At 42.8% G+C, this 17,676-nt stretch overlaps 1 protein-coding gene across 1 annotated transcript in view; it reads right to left on the bottom strand.

Moving 5' to 3' along the window:
- Positions 1 to 17,676, bottom strand: part of ABCA12 (ATP binding cassette subfamily A member 12) — a gene marked incomplete at its 5' end in the record, with an annotated part of 82,030 nt that overhangs the window by 51,383 nt on the left and 12,971 nt on the right. Inside the window, 8 exons of the mRNA XM_082055431.1 lie at positions 108 to 4,253; positions 4,380 to 4,476; positions 5,316 to 5,428; positions 8,309 to 8,487; positions 9,282 to 9,467; positions 10,193 to 10,302; positions 11,483 to 11,571; positions 14,193 to 14,340. Of these exons, the coding sequence (XP_081911557.1) occupies positions 108 to 4,253; positions 4,380 to 4,476; positions 5,316 to 5,428; positions 8,309 to 8,487; positions 9,282 to 9,467; positions 10,193 to 10,302; positions 11,483 to 11,571; positions 14,193 to 14,340 (5,068 nt within the window). The remainder of the gene's footprint in view (positions 1 to 107; positions 4,254 to 4,379; positions 4,477 to 5,315; positions 5,429 to 8,308; positions 8,488 to 9,281; positions 9,468 to 10,192; positions 10,303 to 11,482; positions 11,572 to 14,192; positions 14,341 to 17,676) is intronic.

The following is a 17,676-nucleotide window of genomic DNA, read 5'->3' as shown; positions in this document are numbered from 1 at the left end:
AGGCTTAAGTTGCTCCACTGAGAGACAATTACATACATCTCCTGCTGGAATGAGAATAATGGTCACTACCCATAAATGCAATTACAGTAAGCAAAAAGGAAACTCACTGTGTGATCAAACTGGTTGGTGACAGGGTTTGGTCACTCTGAGTCCAAGGCAGGGTCTTGCTGTACATGGTTTCTGCCATGACGATGAAGTGATGAGCAACAATATCAATCACACTGTCAAAACTAGTTTTGTTGGAACTGGAACTTAGATTGAATTCATTTAGCAGATCAGAGAAGTTCAGCCCCTTGAGGATGTCGCGACTGGCTTCTATGATTTCTACAGCTGACACATTGTTGTCAGAGTTGTTTTCCACAGCTTCCAACAACTTTGCAAAGGCAGTCACTTCGGTTAGACTCAGTTTAGTTTCTAGCAAACTGCCAACCACATCCCAGACCCTTGAGTAATAGCTCCATTTGGTGAGGTTGAAGGTGCCTTGGAGTCTTTGCAGCAGGTCATTTGTGTGGAGCTTATCCTGTGCCACACTGAAGAGCAGGGACAGGTTATTCCAGCCTGCTGAGCTGTCAGAGAAATTAAAGGAGCTCAGTACTGTTTCATTCAGCATGAAAGGAACAAGCACATCCAAAAGCTGAGATGGGAGCACACCACGCACGTCTCGGACTGGGATGGGGCAGGAGGCATCACTCCGCAGCAGCTCCTCCGTGACAGCAGTCAGAGCTCTCGCCTTCTCCTGTACCCAAGAGCTTTCCAGATCTGAGACAAGGTTTAATTTGGAAAGGAAGCTCAGAGAAAACTGCAGAGACTGGACCATGCACATCAGCTCCTTGGAAAAGAGTTCACTGCTGTTCTCGTAGACAGCAGCAAACTCTGGAGACTGTTTCAGGTTTCCTAGGGCAAGCTGGAACATTTCTGTGAAGGTGTCATTGAGCACTGTTCCATCTTCCATGTCCATGGAATCAAAGAGGGGTTTGCAGGGGCTCCCACCTAAGGACTCTCTTACAGTCACATTTTCAAACAGCATCTCAAGTGCTACATGGAGCATGTCTTGTGCAGAGCAGTTCTGCGGTGTCCTATAACCACTGTCGCTGTTCTTGAGGAAAGGACTCAAGGCTAAATGCAAGAACTCCCACATTTTTGCCTCTAGGGTAGTATTGTGCTGTAAGGAAGACTCACTGAACTCCTTCTGCAGCAGCAGATGTGAGAAATTACAGACAATGTTGATTTTTTCCTTGAATGTTTTGTTTAAGTTGGTGTCATGAAGGACTTCCATTCCCGCTCTCAGTATTTCAATCAGTCTCTGGGTATAGTTACTGTAAGAATCAAATAATAGGTTGACAGTTCCAAGTTCACTGACATTATAACTTTTCTGCAAACCTTTTAAAATTAACATACTCCTTTGCATGGCTTGCAAGTGTACAGAGATGTTGGTTCCTCTGGATTCTTCTTCACTATACAATTCAAATATAGAGGATGCAAAGTTTACCAGCTGCTTCAGTTTCTTACTGAAAGGAAGACTGGAGTCATTTTCATTGGCACTGAACTGATTTTGCAGTATATCTAGAAGTGACTGGAAAGTGAGAGCATCTGTGCTATTCCAGTTCAGAGACTGGAGTACTTGAGCAATCTGCCATGAAGCACGAAGCTCATTTCCATGCCTTCCATGAAGAGAACTCCGGAGTTTCTGCATCAGTTTAGACAAAGACGAGATCAGCAGATAACGATCACTGGTATTCACCTTTGCCATGGCAGGAAGAAGCTGCTCAAGGGACAAAAGCTGTTCTGCAAAATTTTCAGAAGTTACAGGGGTCAACAAGAAGTCAGAAAATAATGATGACACTTTTTCATTTGTGCTGAGGTAATTTTCAATGTCTTCAAGCGAGATAGCATGAAGTGCAATCATTTTGATAACCTCCCATGCTTTCTCTGTATTAAAATGAGTCCTGTTTAAAATGATCTGATTCCAAATCACTGCAGCCATAGTTAGAACATCTTGATTTTCATTTCTATCGGGATTAGGGTAGAACAATCCTTCACCACCAACTTCATAAAGTGGAAGTACTTCTTGAAACATTCTTTCCATCTCCAGCGTGCTGTTTGTGGCAGAAGTTGAATTGAAAAAGAGTTTTAATGAACTATACAAATCATTCAAATCTGAGGATTTAATTCCTCCAGTAAAATTATGAAATATCTCATATACTGATGTTTTGCTAGGAGCAACCCCGAAGTCCACAAGAATTAGAGCTTTCCTCATAATTTCCAGAAGTTTCACATATTGATCCACTTCTGTCAGGTTCCATTTGGTGGTCAACACATTGCCAGTGCCGTGCCACAGCCGCGAGAAATGTTCCCATTCGGACTGGTTGGAAGCATTTCTGCCCACCTGTAGCAATTCAAATATACTGCTGTTCCTCACAGAAGCAGTAGATAACAGATGGGAAAATTTGGGCAGCCTGTGCCAGCCTGCTGAGCTATCAGTTAAATTCAGGGAGTTCAGCACTGTTTCATTCAGCATGAAAGGAACAAGCACATCCAAGAGCTGAGATGGGAGCACACCACGCATGTCTCGGACTGGGATGGGGCAGGAGGCATCACTCCGCAGCAGCTCCTCCGTGACAGCAGTCAGAGCTCTCGCCTTCTCCTGTACCCAAGAGCTTTCCAGATCCGAGACAAGGTTTAATTTGGAAAGGAAGCTCAGAGAAAACTGCAGAGACTGGACCATGCACATCAGCTCCTTGGAAAAGAGTTCACTGCTGTTCTCGTAGACAGCAGCAAACTCTGGAGACTGTTTCAGGTTTCCTAGGGCAAGCTGGAACATTTCTGTGAAGGTGTCATTGAGCACTGTTCCATCTTCCATGTCCATGGAATCAAAGAGGGGTTTGCAGGGGCTCCCGGCTAAGGGCTCGCTTAGAGTCACATTTTCAAACAGCATCTCAAGTGCTACGTGGAGCATGTCTTGTGCAGAGCAGTTCTGGGGTGTCCTATAACCACTGTCACTGTTCTTGAGGAAAGGACTCAAGGCTAAATGCAAGAACTCCCACATTTTTGCCTCTAGGGTAGTATTGTGCTGTAAGGAAGACTCACTGAACTCCTGAAGTAGGATACGTGTGAAGTTATAGACAGAGGTGATTATTTCTTCACTGGGAGCTTCACTAGCACTTGTATAATGAAGGATTTTCATTCCTGTCCGCAGAAGTTCAGACAAGCTCTCATAGGTTTTATTGTCAAAATTAAATAAAAGATCTACAGATTTTAATTTACTGACATTATAATTCAGCTGTAAGTCTTTTAATACATACAAGGTCTTTTGTATGGCTTGAGTGACTGGTGAGATATTGGCTACTTCAGAGTTTTCCCCAAACTCTTTAAAGACAGCTGTTATAAATTCTGACAGCTGATCCAATTGTTCACTGAATACACTGCTTGAATTATTATTCAGCTTTTGTAAATGGCTGTTTAATACCTCTAAAAACTGCCCATAGGCTATGATGCCTGTGTTATTCCACTTCATTGATCTCAGCTTTTCCCCAATGCGCCAATAGGCATTGAACTCATCCCACCAGGCTTCACCCATGGAGCTCTCTACTTCCCGCATCAGTTCAAACACAGGCATCAGTAGGTACTGATAACCTATGTTGGTGCCTGTCATTAGAAAAAACATCTTCTGAAGAGCTAGAAGCTGGTCTGGAAAGTTTCTGTAGGACACAGTCTTCAGCAGATAATCAGAAAACAAAGACTCTATTTCTTGTATTCCATTTAAATGTTCTCTGAAGTCTTCCAGAAATGATGGCACACTAGTGGAGAGCAACACTTTGACAGCATCCTTAGCTTGTTCCGTACTAAAATTAGAATTACTTAACATAGCTGGATTCCAAATCATTGTAGCTAATTTTAAAGCGTTCTGAATTTCTTTCCACTGGGTCATTATACTGAAAATGGAAGTCCCATTAAAGTCACTCTGTAATTGCTGTGATGTGAAGTTATAGATTTCATCAATTATTTCCTTATTATATGGTTCCTTTAATTTATAATCATGATGTGGATTCATTCCCAGTTCAAGAATTGCATACAATTTTTGTAATGTTTTATTCCTCAAATTTCTGAATAAACTCAAGCTTTTTAATTCACTTCTATTCATATTTTTCTCAAAGCCTTTTAAACGATGTAGAGACTTCTGTATGGCTTCTAAATCATCTGAATTAATGGACCTCTTGGAGTCTTTTCTACCAATCTCTGGTGACTTTATTTTTCTAGAGGGGGAAAAAAGCATTTTAGTGAATATGAAATCAATGCAAGTGGAAAAGTACAGTGATTTAGAGCAAAGAGCATAGATTTGAATTATACAGTTAGTAATATCCCTTTAGCTAATGTCTTACCTCAGAACTTCCTCCAATTCAGACACTAAAGTCCGATCATCTTTCCAGTTAACCAAGTGATTACAAACATACCTCGTCACCAAACTTTTTTCTTTATCTACAACAAACATTTAAAGAGTATTAATAAAGATCACATTAGTTTGGAAACTGAGAAGAGCTGTATGGCAAATCTTTCAAAGATGACACGCATATTGAAGTTGGGCTCCTACAAGACGCGAGACCCTGGTCAGAAATTTGACTGTTCTTTTAGGTTGTAACTCCTCCTGGCCTTCCAAAGGATGTCAGGATGCCACCTGTCATTATCAAAATTATTTTCCATCTCAGGAACAGCTCGATGTTCCTAAGACCTGGGTGCTAATGGAGCTCTGCTCCCACTTTAGGAGCACGCGTCTATCAGGAATGCAGCAGAAGCTGCCCAAAAATGCATTGTCTCTTTCCCTTTATTCAGGAATGCTTTTTTACTACCCACACATAGGCTCTGTCTGCAGCATCATTTATCTCTCCCATAGCCAATGCCCAGGACCCTGCTGTGAGCAGACAGGGGTTTAAAGGAATGGGTAATCTTGATGCATACACCTTGTTGTGCAGCCCAGCCCCTACCTTGATATACTGAGGTTTGACAGAGCCCACAACTACAGGCAGATTTTGACTCCCCCCAAAAAATAAACCAAGGTAAAGAACTACTGCTCCCCATTTCCACTGAGACTGCAAACATGTCTACTGACAAAATCAAGCTTTTTACTTTTCCATTTGAAATAAGGTATTTTATCCACATTTGTAAAAAGTTTAAAGACTTCATTATGCTGAGTCCTGAACAGTATGCAATCTGTATGGTTACTCATTAGCCTGCAGTTTGCTTCTCCTCAGCACCACAGGTTGTCAGGACAGAGATGACTATATGTGGAAGAGTCATGGCTATATGTGGAAGAGTCTTACCTTGCTCCAAGCAGTTCAGGGAATATGGAGGATCTGTAACCCCATCCTGAACAGTTTTGAATCTACCATCAGTCACAGGCAAGGCAGAGACATTCTGAGCTGCCAACACAACACTAAAGGGAAAAAAAAAAAAACACCACAACACAAAATGAGATGAAATAAAACAAGTGTTCAAATAGGAAACAGCTGGAGTACAGCTTCTTAAAATGTCTGACAGACACGACATTGTCCCTACTTTTAATATTTGTTCGATCATGCACAAAATGCAAATAAAAACATCTTTGATGGAAAGCCCTGGCAGTATAATAGCACAAACGTATGTGTTGCATTCATTAGATGTACTTATTTAAAGGCTTATGCAAAATCTATAGACCACTTAAATCCTCACAATAGGGCTTAGAAAACATTCAGGTGATATGCCAGGCCCACTGCTGCGGGTGAATCTCCTCCTAAAAGAAACCAAGAAGTGAGCAGAAAAGGCTCCACGGAGAGCAGGGATCCCTAGGGAAAAACATCTGTGGATGGAAGAGGCAATTGCAAATAACAATTACCATTTCCAGTTCTGCTTCTTTCCTCTTTTATAGTGTAATAACCAGGCTGACAGGGAAGCAAGGAATATTTTTCAGTCTTAGGAAAGAACGAGCTGATAATCAGGCATATTGTATCACAGAGGAAGTCATTTAAAAGACACTCAGCTCAATGTGTGCAGGTTACTGAAAACTTCACGGTGAGTATTAGTCCCTTTTGCTTCTCCCGTATAACGAGTAGCTCTTCACTGTAGGCACAGGGTCACCGTGAAATGCACAATCTCTCGCTTGCCTGAAATTCTGCTGGTGACACACAAAGAATCTAGCTGAGCTGATTTCAGTGGCATGAATAAATACATACTGATTTGTGGGAACAGACTGCTAGTGAGAACAGAGCACCAGAGATCTCTTCTCCTCATTTAACATAATGTCTCCATGCAGGTTTCGGGGACTTGGTGGTCACCATTTCCATTCTGCAGAGGTGCCTGTTAGCAAGAGTCTTAGAGGGGGAGGATGGGGAAGAATCTGCAGTTATAAATGACATATTTAGTTGAGCAATGGCAGGGCCAGGAGGAGGGAGGTACAGGCTTGCCAGAAGTGGACACCTATCACACAGATCAGAAAGCAGCAAACATGGAAACAAGTGGTGTTGTTGCCCTTTTATTTCAGTCTTGCAGGGCTTTTGCAGACATCGGCTTTAGAGAAAAGGTTCAGCTTATGTGCTTATCTGAAAAACTATTTTAAAGCAACAACAGGAGCATTTGTGAATTGTCTGTAAAACAGGTTTGCGTGGGTAATAAAATTTGCTTCTAAACTTTCTATAGAATTCATGATTTTGAAGTTAGTGTTTCACAGTGGTGGTTGTTATTATGTGGTTAATACAGATGCCACAATGTGCAAAAGTTATTTTCCTTCGTATCTTCATATTTATACTACCAAAAAATGCCCTGGACAGCATTTCTTTTGGAGGTCAGTACTGCCTGAGTAAAAGACATGGCCAGGCTAGCCAAGATGTGCTTTTGTAAGCATCATTAAAAATACTATTTGTGCAATCTCTTTGCAATAACTCTTTACTCATGCGCTTACACTGCCAGATGCTAAGCATAAAAGCGCTGCACAGTTCTGGTGATGAAATTCTCTGTGCTTCTTTGTTGTCTGTATGATAACTTTGCCCAGTTCTGCAGCTGTAGAGCAAAGCAGACAGCACAGTAAATATTACTTCTTCCTGGGCACCCAAAGAGTGCAGGTTCTCAGGCTTGATTCTGCAAGCCAGTAAATGCAAACAAATGCAATAGTCCTGTGACTGAAGCAGCAGCACGGACAGAACATCTCTGAACAAAATTAAAATTCTTGCCACACTGCTACTGACTCCTTTAAGGGCAGGACATTACAACTTACAAATAGTTCTCACAATGCAATATCGAAAACTAGCTATATATTAAATGTACAGGTTTTTAAGTGCCTTGGTAACATGCCAGTGATGAAAAGTGAATCTCTCTAAGCCTACGTGTCACCAAAGTGGCAAAGGTTCTACAACCTCTTTTGGAATCTTAACCCAACTGCTCACATATCCAAGGGAAAAAAATATATAGATCTGAAGACACTCAGTTGCTGTCCTCCATGTGCTGTAACAAGTGACTATTCAGAATAATTTACAGCAGTGTCTGCCACATATCCAGTAGATGATACAGAACAAAATTCCCATAACTCTTGAGTAACTCAAGTCTTCTAGATATCAGTGAGGGTTTAGCCCAACTAAGCACTAGGAAAGAGATTTCAAGGCTAAAATCATTTTAGAAGAGTTTTTATTGTCCTAGCTGCATACGACATCAACCATCTCAGCACAATTAATGAAGTTAAGCCAGCTCTGTTTTTTGTGTAACCATTGAGCAAGAATATAGCTGGTACTTTCTTCTTGATGTCACACATATTCAAAGCCCCATTTGTTAAGAACCAGGCTCCCTCTCTTCTCTGCTTTCTTGGAATCAATCTTGAAAGATAAAACAGCAGTAAATCAGGAAATCAATTTTTTAAAAGAAAAAAACAAAAAAGAATTCCTGGCTCCCCAGCAAATGCTTAAGGTCTTCCAAAGCAACTTGAATTCGGCTCTATGGTTTTCTGGAAAGAAGGGGCCAGCTGCTGTCTTTGGCAGAAAACCATTCCAGCCAGGAATGCCTTTGTTAAAAGCAGTGGCTGTTACACACCACTTTTTCTATCCACACAGGGGCATGACAGTGCCTCTAACCAGGCTGGAAGAAAACTAAGAGTTCATATAAAGCGTCCATTTGCAAAGTGGCACAAGAATCACTGAGAATCAAAACACTGCTCACTCCCAGATACATTAGTATGGAGCCATGCTCTTAAGCTAATACCCCTTCTGCAAAATGAGAGGTGACACGTCCTTACAGTTGACTACACAAACCTGTCAGCTTTCAGTGACTCTCCTGGCATTCTCTGTATTTTTACCTGCTTGGATTCTGAAGGAAATCCATTATATCTTGCAGTTGCATGCTGCCCTGAAACACATCCGGGGCCAGCAAAAGGAGATGCCACAGGGAGGTATCATTCTGTACTTGGGAGATGAGCATTAGAAATGAGACCATTTCATTGACGAATGCTGCCTGGTACTGTGGGTTGTGTTGCACCTTAACAAATAACAATGCAAAAAATTATTTAAGAACAAGAACCCTTGTTGCCAGTGGGTCTTATGATTTCCAGCTTGCACTGCACTTGTACACAACCCTACAAACAATACATTCAAAGGACTCTCGTGACAGGCAATAACAGAGAGTGACTGTGCTTTACCTTCACACCCCAGATTATACAATAAATTCTCTGCGTAGACAAGCCCCACGATTCACTATGTCCCAGACAGTCAAAAGACTAGGAATATTAGAAAAATTAATATCAATCCTCACCCTGGCAAAAATGAAGGCATTACCTTTAAAGGATTAATTTACTTTAATTACATAGCTTTCCCAAAGACAAGTACTGCTTCAAGCATGAATTGTTGGATCAGGTGCAGGAGTTATTGGATGAAGTTTTACAGCTAAGGTAATACATGATTAAATTTATTGCCTCCCCCAGCTTTAAATATCCTTATTTACACCACACCCTCCCACTGTTTTATCTGCCTATCATGGCAGCAGGGCCAGTAAAGAAGAGAAACAAGACCTAGCGATGATGAGAACCCTTAGTGGCCACCAGCTGACAGCTGGATGTCCCTGCCTTTCCGAGCTGCATTCTCAGTGCTAAGGTCTCTGGGCTAATCCCTTTCCCAAGAATTAGCTCAGCCTCATCATGCACTGCATGCTCTTTGGGAAAGAGAAAAGCAACTCCTGGGCAGGTGGAGCCACGTTCTATCTCCCTAAGACTGCAATAAGGTATGTGACTAACACAGCTAGTAGCTGCAGATATAGCAAAGGTCCCAGGCACTCACCTGAGAGAGTTGACTTCTGAACTCTTGGGTAAATGACTCTAAAAGTGATGAATCAGTAAAGCAGAACATCCGGTGGATATTGGCTGCCATCTTCTCTTCAGTGAGATTGGGATGCGAGATGTATCGTGACAAGACCTCGCACAGAATGACTTTGAGATTTGCTGCAGTTGAATATTGGCTCTGGCTCTAAAAGTAAGACATAATGTTAAAGGTAGCTTTAAAGCAATACTCTATTTGAGATAGTTTTAAATAGTGATGAGACTTCAAGGGGTAGTAGAGACATCTGAAAAGTATTATCATTACAAGCACTTACACACATACAGAATTCTAGAAGGTGAACAGTGTCACTGAAATCCCTCAAACTCCTCATGTAAAGAGAAATGTGTGCATAAGTGTTTGTAGGCCTTAATACAAAAACATAAGCATACTGGTGTCCATTACATGGTACCATGTTCCTGTTACAAAGGAGTTGTTTCTACACACAATCAATTACCTACGTAATACACACACAGTGCCTCTGATGTCGCTGCAGGAGTATTGCGAGCAAATAAATTAAATGGCAAAGCCTGTAATATCATATCTTTAATTTCACGTGAAAGAAAACAGACTCTGAACAAGTTTTGAGCAAGATATCTCAGGGTATTGTGTGAGGCCGTATTTGGGAATTCACAGTATTATGTCCCAAGGTGTCTGGCTTACCTGGTTTCTGCTTAGAAGGTAAGAAACTTACCACAGAGCTTAAAAATCCACCTGCAATAACTGTCTTCCTCTTCCCAAAATCAAGTACATTCACATAATTGGAGAGATCCAAAAGCAATAAAATCTGTATGTTTGTACTTTGAGCTGCTAACTCTTTAAATGTGGCTATACATAAATGCTCACATTCTGCTATTACGCAAATACAAACCTACCTTCCCAAAATTGAGGATTTTGTTGAACATGTTGATGCTGGAAGTCAAGTTGGATGATGATGAAATATCCCGAAGAGTTTTTTCTCCATAAGATACCAAATCCCCAAATGCTGCAATAACAGTTTGAAACACAGTATTTTACTTAATGTCTTTTAACCTCTTTGCTACATCAAACCATGACACAAGATAGCCGACTACAGATTTGGGCATGCCATCGTTACTGATCTATTTCCAAAGGTACAGCCAATGGCATTCTGTAATTACCTATGTAAGGTTTTTTTCTGATGTAATTAAATCTTGGATTACATTCTAATTTTTAAAAAGTTACAGAAGGAAATAAATGCATTTATCTGCTTTCAGTTGAACATTAATTTCCACCTGTTTTCTCCAGCCCTGCAGTTCCCCCATGCAGGAGGAGCCATGGGTGGCCTTACAAGGAAGCCCATGGCAGATCAAGCCAGGAGCCCTGTAAAGGAAAACTCTCCAGATGTAGAACTGAGTTCCTTCCTGACCATCCACGGTCATCAACATGCATTGATAGTTCCCATAACAGTTCATTGATTATTATTTTCCCCATGTCTCTGCATTTGGTTTGTTTCGTGTTCTGCCTTTTTCTGCCCGTACACAAAGGACTGAGTGCATTGGCAGGAATGCTAATGGGAACAGTGAATAGCTGGGGCAGAACAGCCACAGAATGCAAATTTGTAATCATTCGTTTGACTGTGAGCTCCCTTGCAGAAAGGACTATCCATCACGGTGGCTTGTGGATAGTACTAGCCATTACCATCAATAAATGATAGCTGTAATGATTTTATGGAAAATTTAAGTCTGAAAGTTCCTTCAAGAAAGAGAATCACATCAGAGGAGAACATCACCAACAATAAATATCCACTGTGGCACAGAAGACTTATTTGCTGGATAACTGTGAATAAGAAATACATTTGAAAGAAATCATGAGCTGTTTATGGACAATTTTGGGCAGTAAAAGGGCAATATTCCATAAATAGCCAGGTCTTCAATTAATGTCCAAACAGTCTGCAATCTCACATTACTTCTGTTAGGCACAACAATTGAATCCTGTTTACTTGGTCAAATTCTGGATGTCTTTTTTACAGACAGCTACTTGTAATTATTCCCAAGAACTTACAGTAATGTCACAGCCATGATCACATGCCTGTATAGAACATGTAAATCATACCAGCAGTGCTCTAGTAATTGCATCTCTGTCCAGAGATCTTCAAAAGATCAGCCTTTAAAGACCAGAAGTCTGCAGAACAGTAAATAACCTACCCAGTGAAGCATTCCTGCTTTTAGGAACCTCTGTGCTCCCTGGTGATGGCTGGTTGTCCTTTGTCACACTGGATGAGCTCCTTCGCTTCCTAGAGGAAGGAAGGAAAAAAGAAAAAAATTTAGAAGACCCCTGTAATAACTCAGAGTTTCTTATGATTAAGCACACACTTAACTACCCGTGACTCAGATGGGTCTACAGCCAGATTTCACGGCAGGTATGTTGAAACCTGGGCTGTGCAAAAGTCTGGTTCCTTCCAGAGCCCTGGTGTGTATTTTGGGGAAGTGAACTGCAGCACACCCGGGCATGAAACCGATGGAGAGGACTGCATTCATGCCTGCTCTGCAGGGACACCAGAGACAGGCAAGGCTTGACATATATACTGGGTCAAATCTTTAAAAACTCCCACTTCTGCAAAGAAGGCCTCATTGCATCAAGTCCTATTCTGTCCTCCACCAGTGTATGCTCAGCAGAAGAAACAGTGCAGAACCTTATGGTATTGTTAATGACCCTGGGAATGAGCAGAGAGCTGGAATGGCTCTAAGCTATAATACCTGGTCACACACCCCTACCACAAAATCCTTCAAGACATCAGGACCTTACTTCATCCTTCCCAAACTACAAGGAAAAAGAAAGGGTTGAAGACATCGGTGTTAAGCTTGTTTTTTGTCCCCTTTTATTAATGGAGATCTTAAGCAACCATGACTTGCACACCTTCGTAAAGGCTTCTGAGGAACAGAATCAAAGATTAAGAACTTTGCATATTTTCTCTGCTGACCATTGGTAAGACACAGTTATAGGGCAAGTTATAAAACTGTTTAATAAGAGCTTCGGTGAGCTGCAGAACAGGAGAGGAAAAAAGAATAGTCTGCATTGCTGAATATTACAAACCCTAGAATATTACACAATAATATATCCAGACAGTGAAAGGTCACAGCTCAAATACATTGCCTTCATGACAAACTCACCCATGGTGATTTATCTCCTGAGGCAAAGCTGCATCTACTCATGTTGGCTTCTGGAGCCTTCCCCTACCAAGTCCACCTTCTACTGAGGTTTGAGATTCTGCTGTATACTGCTAGGTTTGCTGTGACTACTTAATAGTTGGGTGGTTTTTTTGTTGCATAAAATATATTTCTAAAGCTGACATTGACCACACAAGGGTAGGTATACCCACATAGTTGTGTGATACTTCACACAGCCAACTGCTAGCATCAGTAGTGGTTAAGATGCTTATTAATGACTCATGTGACTTGAGCTGTACTTTGGCCAAATCCTTTGATTTTCAGTTGGCAGGAAATAACAGTTATTTCCTAAATAGCTGTACAGAAACCAAAACCAGAAAGCAAGGAGGATTTGTAGCTATTGAAACTCATGGAAGACCTCCAGCTTTGGCACTAGAAGTTCCTGTTTCTTCATTTCAATACCCCAAATTAACCATTGTTTAACGTGATCAGGGAAAAACAATGACACCAAGGAAACAAGTGAAGAGCTGTGAATGCAGGCATCCAGTCTCTGCACAGTTCTGCCCTATTCTGCTGTGTGACCTTGAATTTTATTAGGATTCACCCTGCTTAACTTTAGCCATCCACATATTTAGTCACCCAGACTCCTTCTAACCAATGGAGAGATCCTGACCATTGACTTGGACCAGGAAACATCAGTCCCTCTGCACTGACTAAGGAGGACCCTTGAGGACCTGTCTGGCTCCTTAAGGAGCCACCAACCCAAGGATCCCCCATCCTGCCTGATGGGCTCTCTGGTAGAAAGCATGGGGCCCACCTTAGCTCTCCAGATTCAGGAGCTCTGGCCAAGGGGGATTTTGAGGCTCTGACATAGACATTATGGAGTAGCCTCTCACCTGAAAGCAAACGTAAGCAACTAGGGACCTTGTATACAAGATGCCCAGATTTTAAACTCTCCATTAACCAGCCAGGCCTCATAGTAGCACGTTCCCCAGGGGTGTGTGAGAACCGGGCAGCCAGGAGGTAGAAACAACATTGGCTGGCATGTCTGAAAACAAACACTTCCACTGGAACACCAATGAAATTGAAATGCCTCCACTGAAGATGTCAAATTCAACAAACCAACATTCCAACAAAACATGCCCGGCCAGCTCCACGCTGCAACTCCCTATGCTTTTGTGGGCAAAAACTGTTGCTTCATTTTAATCCGTTTCCTGGTATGTTTGATGGCTTCCAGAGAGGACGCTCATTCTGGTTGACACCTGGAGAATCTACTGAGAGCAGTTTCTCCAGAACAAGTGTACCTCAAGCAAGAGCTGTTGGGGATCATTTGCCACCTCCACCCAAAGAGTTCCGAGTCGAAGGCCACAGTGGCAGATCAGCACACTGGGCTGCTCTTGGTGCAAGACTCATCCACTGACACCCTGCAGGACCTGACCCACAGTCATGCAAAAAAAGTTTCTTTGCTCTGACCTGGGTGAGCAAAAGCATTTTTCTCAGGGAGTAAACTTCTCTTCTACTATCAAGCTTGGACCAACTGACACATTACTGATAGCTGTCCCTAATATGAACATTTTTTAAGTGTCACATGTTGCAGTCCAGCTTTTCATTTCTAGATCTTCAGATACCTGAGATAATTCTGTTGTGGACACACTTGCACATACACACATGCATTGCTGCTCCCTCCACCTCAGAGCAAGTTTTGCTTTACAGCTTGTAACCCCCAGATACGTTCAGATTCTCTTACAATCTGAGGGATGAGATGTCATTAAGTCTTGGCAGCAGATCGTCTGGTGTGTACGGTGTGCCTTTACATCTGGCATCTGAATCACACAGCACGGTTTGCAGGAACGGGAAGAAGCCAGCACTAGGAAGGTTTCGGGGTGCAAGATAACCTGAAGGAAGGAGAAAGAAAATGCCATTATTATGATGCAGATGTGCACTTTTTTGCCATGTGTTTATATCAGTATACGCTGTTTCCTCTTACCAAGCCATAAGACTGAGTTTCACTGAGGCTCTTTCATTCCACCCTGGCTGCCTTATCTGCCAAATCCCACTAGAAGTGCCTCCTCAACACTGACAAAGCTATGAAAGGCTATTTATTAGTAAAAAGAGCCAAACTATTTGTTTATAACAAACATGTCAGTCCCAAAGCAACTTTGGATGTCCTCCATCTGCTCCAAAATGCAAGAAACAGGCAAGAAATGACAAAAGCACCATAGGTTTATGATAGCCTAATTCCACCTTCAAAAAAATAAAATAAAAGCAGGCACATGGCCAGAGTCACCTGAAGCACCTAAGAGCATGTTCTCCAAGGCTTGGTTGGATCAGTTTCTATGCAAAGCCACAAGCTTCAGTTTCAGGCTGTTTAAACAGGGCTCTGGCCCTGGATACAGATCCAGGACTGGACAACCTCCTTTGCTTTTGTGCACACCTGCCCAGGGAAGGGAGAGAAGCAATCTTTCACCACGACCCATCATCTCAGAGCAGGTCCCACCCCATCTGCTTGGTGACATGTGATGCTGGCAGCCAGAGCTGAGGGGTGAGACGTATGTTCCTGCCGCTCATTTCTGCAAACACAGAGTGGACCTGAGCAATTAGAGACTTTAGTATTTTATGTGCCACTTGCCCTGTTCTGCTCACTGCCAGCCCACAGAGTTCATTGGCTGCTTCTCCTCTCACTGACAAATGCTATAATAAATCTCAGAACTCTTTTGCTGGATCACAGCAACATATTATTTAAAATAATCATTCGGAAAATTAGCTGGCAAAGGACACTGCTATTATTTCTACTATGGAAAGGAGCCAGATTTACAAAAGGCCTGCAGGCAGGCTTGGGGTAATTGATTACCTTGCTCTTTAGACTACAAAGATGACCTGTGATTCTTGCCCAGCCACAGTTCTATCTCTAACTCCTCCAACAAGGACATCATACCACATTTGTACTACCTTTATTAATTACAGCTGTGGTCAAAAAACAGATGTTCCCAAAGGGGATGGCAGGTGGAATACACAGCTGTCAGTCTCCTTGAAGGAGATTTTACTTGCCTGAGCTTTCCTCAGCATGGCTGGTCACAACCTATGAGTGTGCACTGCATTTTTGGGTCAAAACACAAAAGCTTATAGTTTAGCACCAGAGTTCCCAGTGCTTTGGGCCAGCGAGCAACTGGCACAGAGGATCACTGAGACCTGCAGAGTCAAAGGCACCTGTTTTGAGTGTTGTTGTGATTCTCTCATATATCTCAACACAGAACTGCCCTAGAAAATTAAAGGAGATGATACCCTGCCGGAGGAGAAGGGTGGAGCTCTACATGCTGTGGGAAGCTCCTCCAACACTCACTGCATCCCCTGGGCCACCACAGTTCACATCAGGCTGAGCCAGCTCCCGGTCATCCCAGAGCACCAGGGAGAGTAAAAGATCTCTCCTGTCCCTACAGGCAGTCCTTCTGGTGTTGGAACCAAAGGACCAAACATACGCCACTCAAAGTTTGGAAGTGTAATTAGGTCAGCTGCCCACGAGGGAAACTTTAGAGTAAGGCACTTTAATCAGGAAGGTTCTTTGTGTGAATATCCCTACCACGCCTGGGACATCTGCCCTTTGAGATCACCAATTACAACCCTGCATCATGGTGTTCTGCACACACTGGCATTTTTCTCTCATCTTCCTTCTGATCTCCCATAACCCTCATTCCCATGCAGGAAACTGACTCAAGCCCCAGTTCAAAAACACACACCACAGACCTCTCTGTCAGTGTTTCTACCAGGAACTAAGCTCATGTCTCTTGGGAGACCTGGAGCAGCTGAAGCAGTGAGACTCCAAACTGGACAGCAGAGTAGGGAACACAAGGCTGGGAGCTTGGGGAGCACTCTTTCTTCAGAGAGATGTGAGATGTTTCCAGAGACAATTATGCAAGAGATCCTGTGGAGTCTAGAGTGGGGGAAGATAGTTCCTTGAGATATAAGTAGCAATAAATTCAAAGATTGGACTCAAAGGTGGTACACTTTGAATTAAGCGGACAATTAAACAATGAGTTGCTAATATCACAAGCAAGGTGCATGGCATAAGAACACAGTGATGATGTAAGCTCTTTTTCTTTTGATACAGCAGGCTGAAAAATAGAGACAGGAATTTGTAACCTGAAGTGGAGGGAGCACAGCTGATTTGGGAACCCAACCCCCAGACATACAGCGTACCCTCAGAGCTCTCCCCTGCAACTCCCTCTCACCCTGCAAAGGAAGGAATTTCATCGTGAGAAGGTGAGTCAAGAGATTAAGGTGCTCTCTGCTTCATCCTCCAGCCCTCCGTCCTCTTGCTTCTGGCAAGGAGACGTGACTCCAGAGCCACACGAGCTGCTCTGTCCACACATCCACATCCAGCCCCTGTGTCAGCCCTGTACGCCGCTGCAGGGACAGCTGAGAAGGAAGTTGGCTCCTGATTCCCTGTGATGTTTCAAGGAGACATGGAGAACTACCTGTCCCTCCCTTGGCTAAGGTTTATCTGGCACATCCACCACATCAGTACACTACATAAGCATTAGCTATGAAACATAACTGAAAGAAAGTTGTAAAGACACTGCAAATTTTAAAGGACAGTCTTTCAATGGGGACAGTTTTGCAACCTGAAACATAACACCACCATTAGTGACTTTTGTAGTATTTCTATTGTTGGGAATCCCCACAGCTTTCCACACGTTGCAGAAGGCAGCTCCTTCTCTCATCAAAGTCTATGGCAATGCCACATCCAAGGAATATGGATTTCCCTAGCCCTCTAGTCCCCAACTTTATCATGCCACATCACACAATACAGCAGATCCCCAACATATGACATCATTTTTCATTCTCTCCACTGCATTTAGCTTTAAATCTCTTCATTTCCTAAAATGACCATGACCTTTGGAGGGTGTCACTACACTGCCTACGAGCCAGGAGGGATAGACCACTGCACCCACTGCTGCCCCATGTCTGAGCTGAGAGGTCAACAGCACATTTCTTGTCAAGCTGGCCTGTCTGCGACCAAAATCTGAGCCCAGATTTGTACCGTGTTAGCAAAGACTGACTTCAGGACTTGACAGCAGCTGAATCCCAAGCGCAGAGGCTTTTGCTGCTTCCTCTTACTGAGAGCTTTGATTTTCTGTCACCACTGGAAGAAGGGCACTGAATCTGAAGATTCTCCTCCCCAAAGGGCAGGAGAGGCCAAGGGCTCAGCACCGCATGGGCTGGTTCTCCCTGCT

This window comes from Streptopelia decaocto, assembly GCF_964273445.1.
Source record: "Streptopelia decaocto genome assembly, chromosome: 6".
NCBI lineage: Eukaryota > Metazoa > Chordata > Aves > Columbiformes > Columbidae > Streptopelia > Streptopelia decaocto.
Note: the sequence above shows the minus strand (reverse complement) of the source record. Positions and strands in the feature narration are given on the sequence as shown.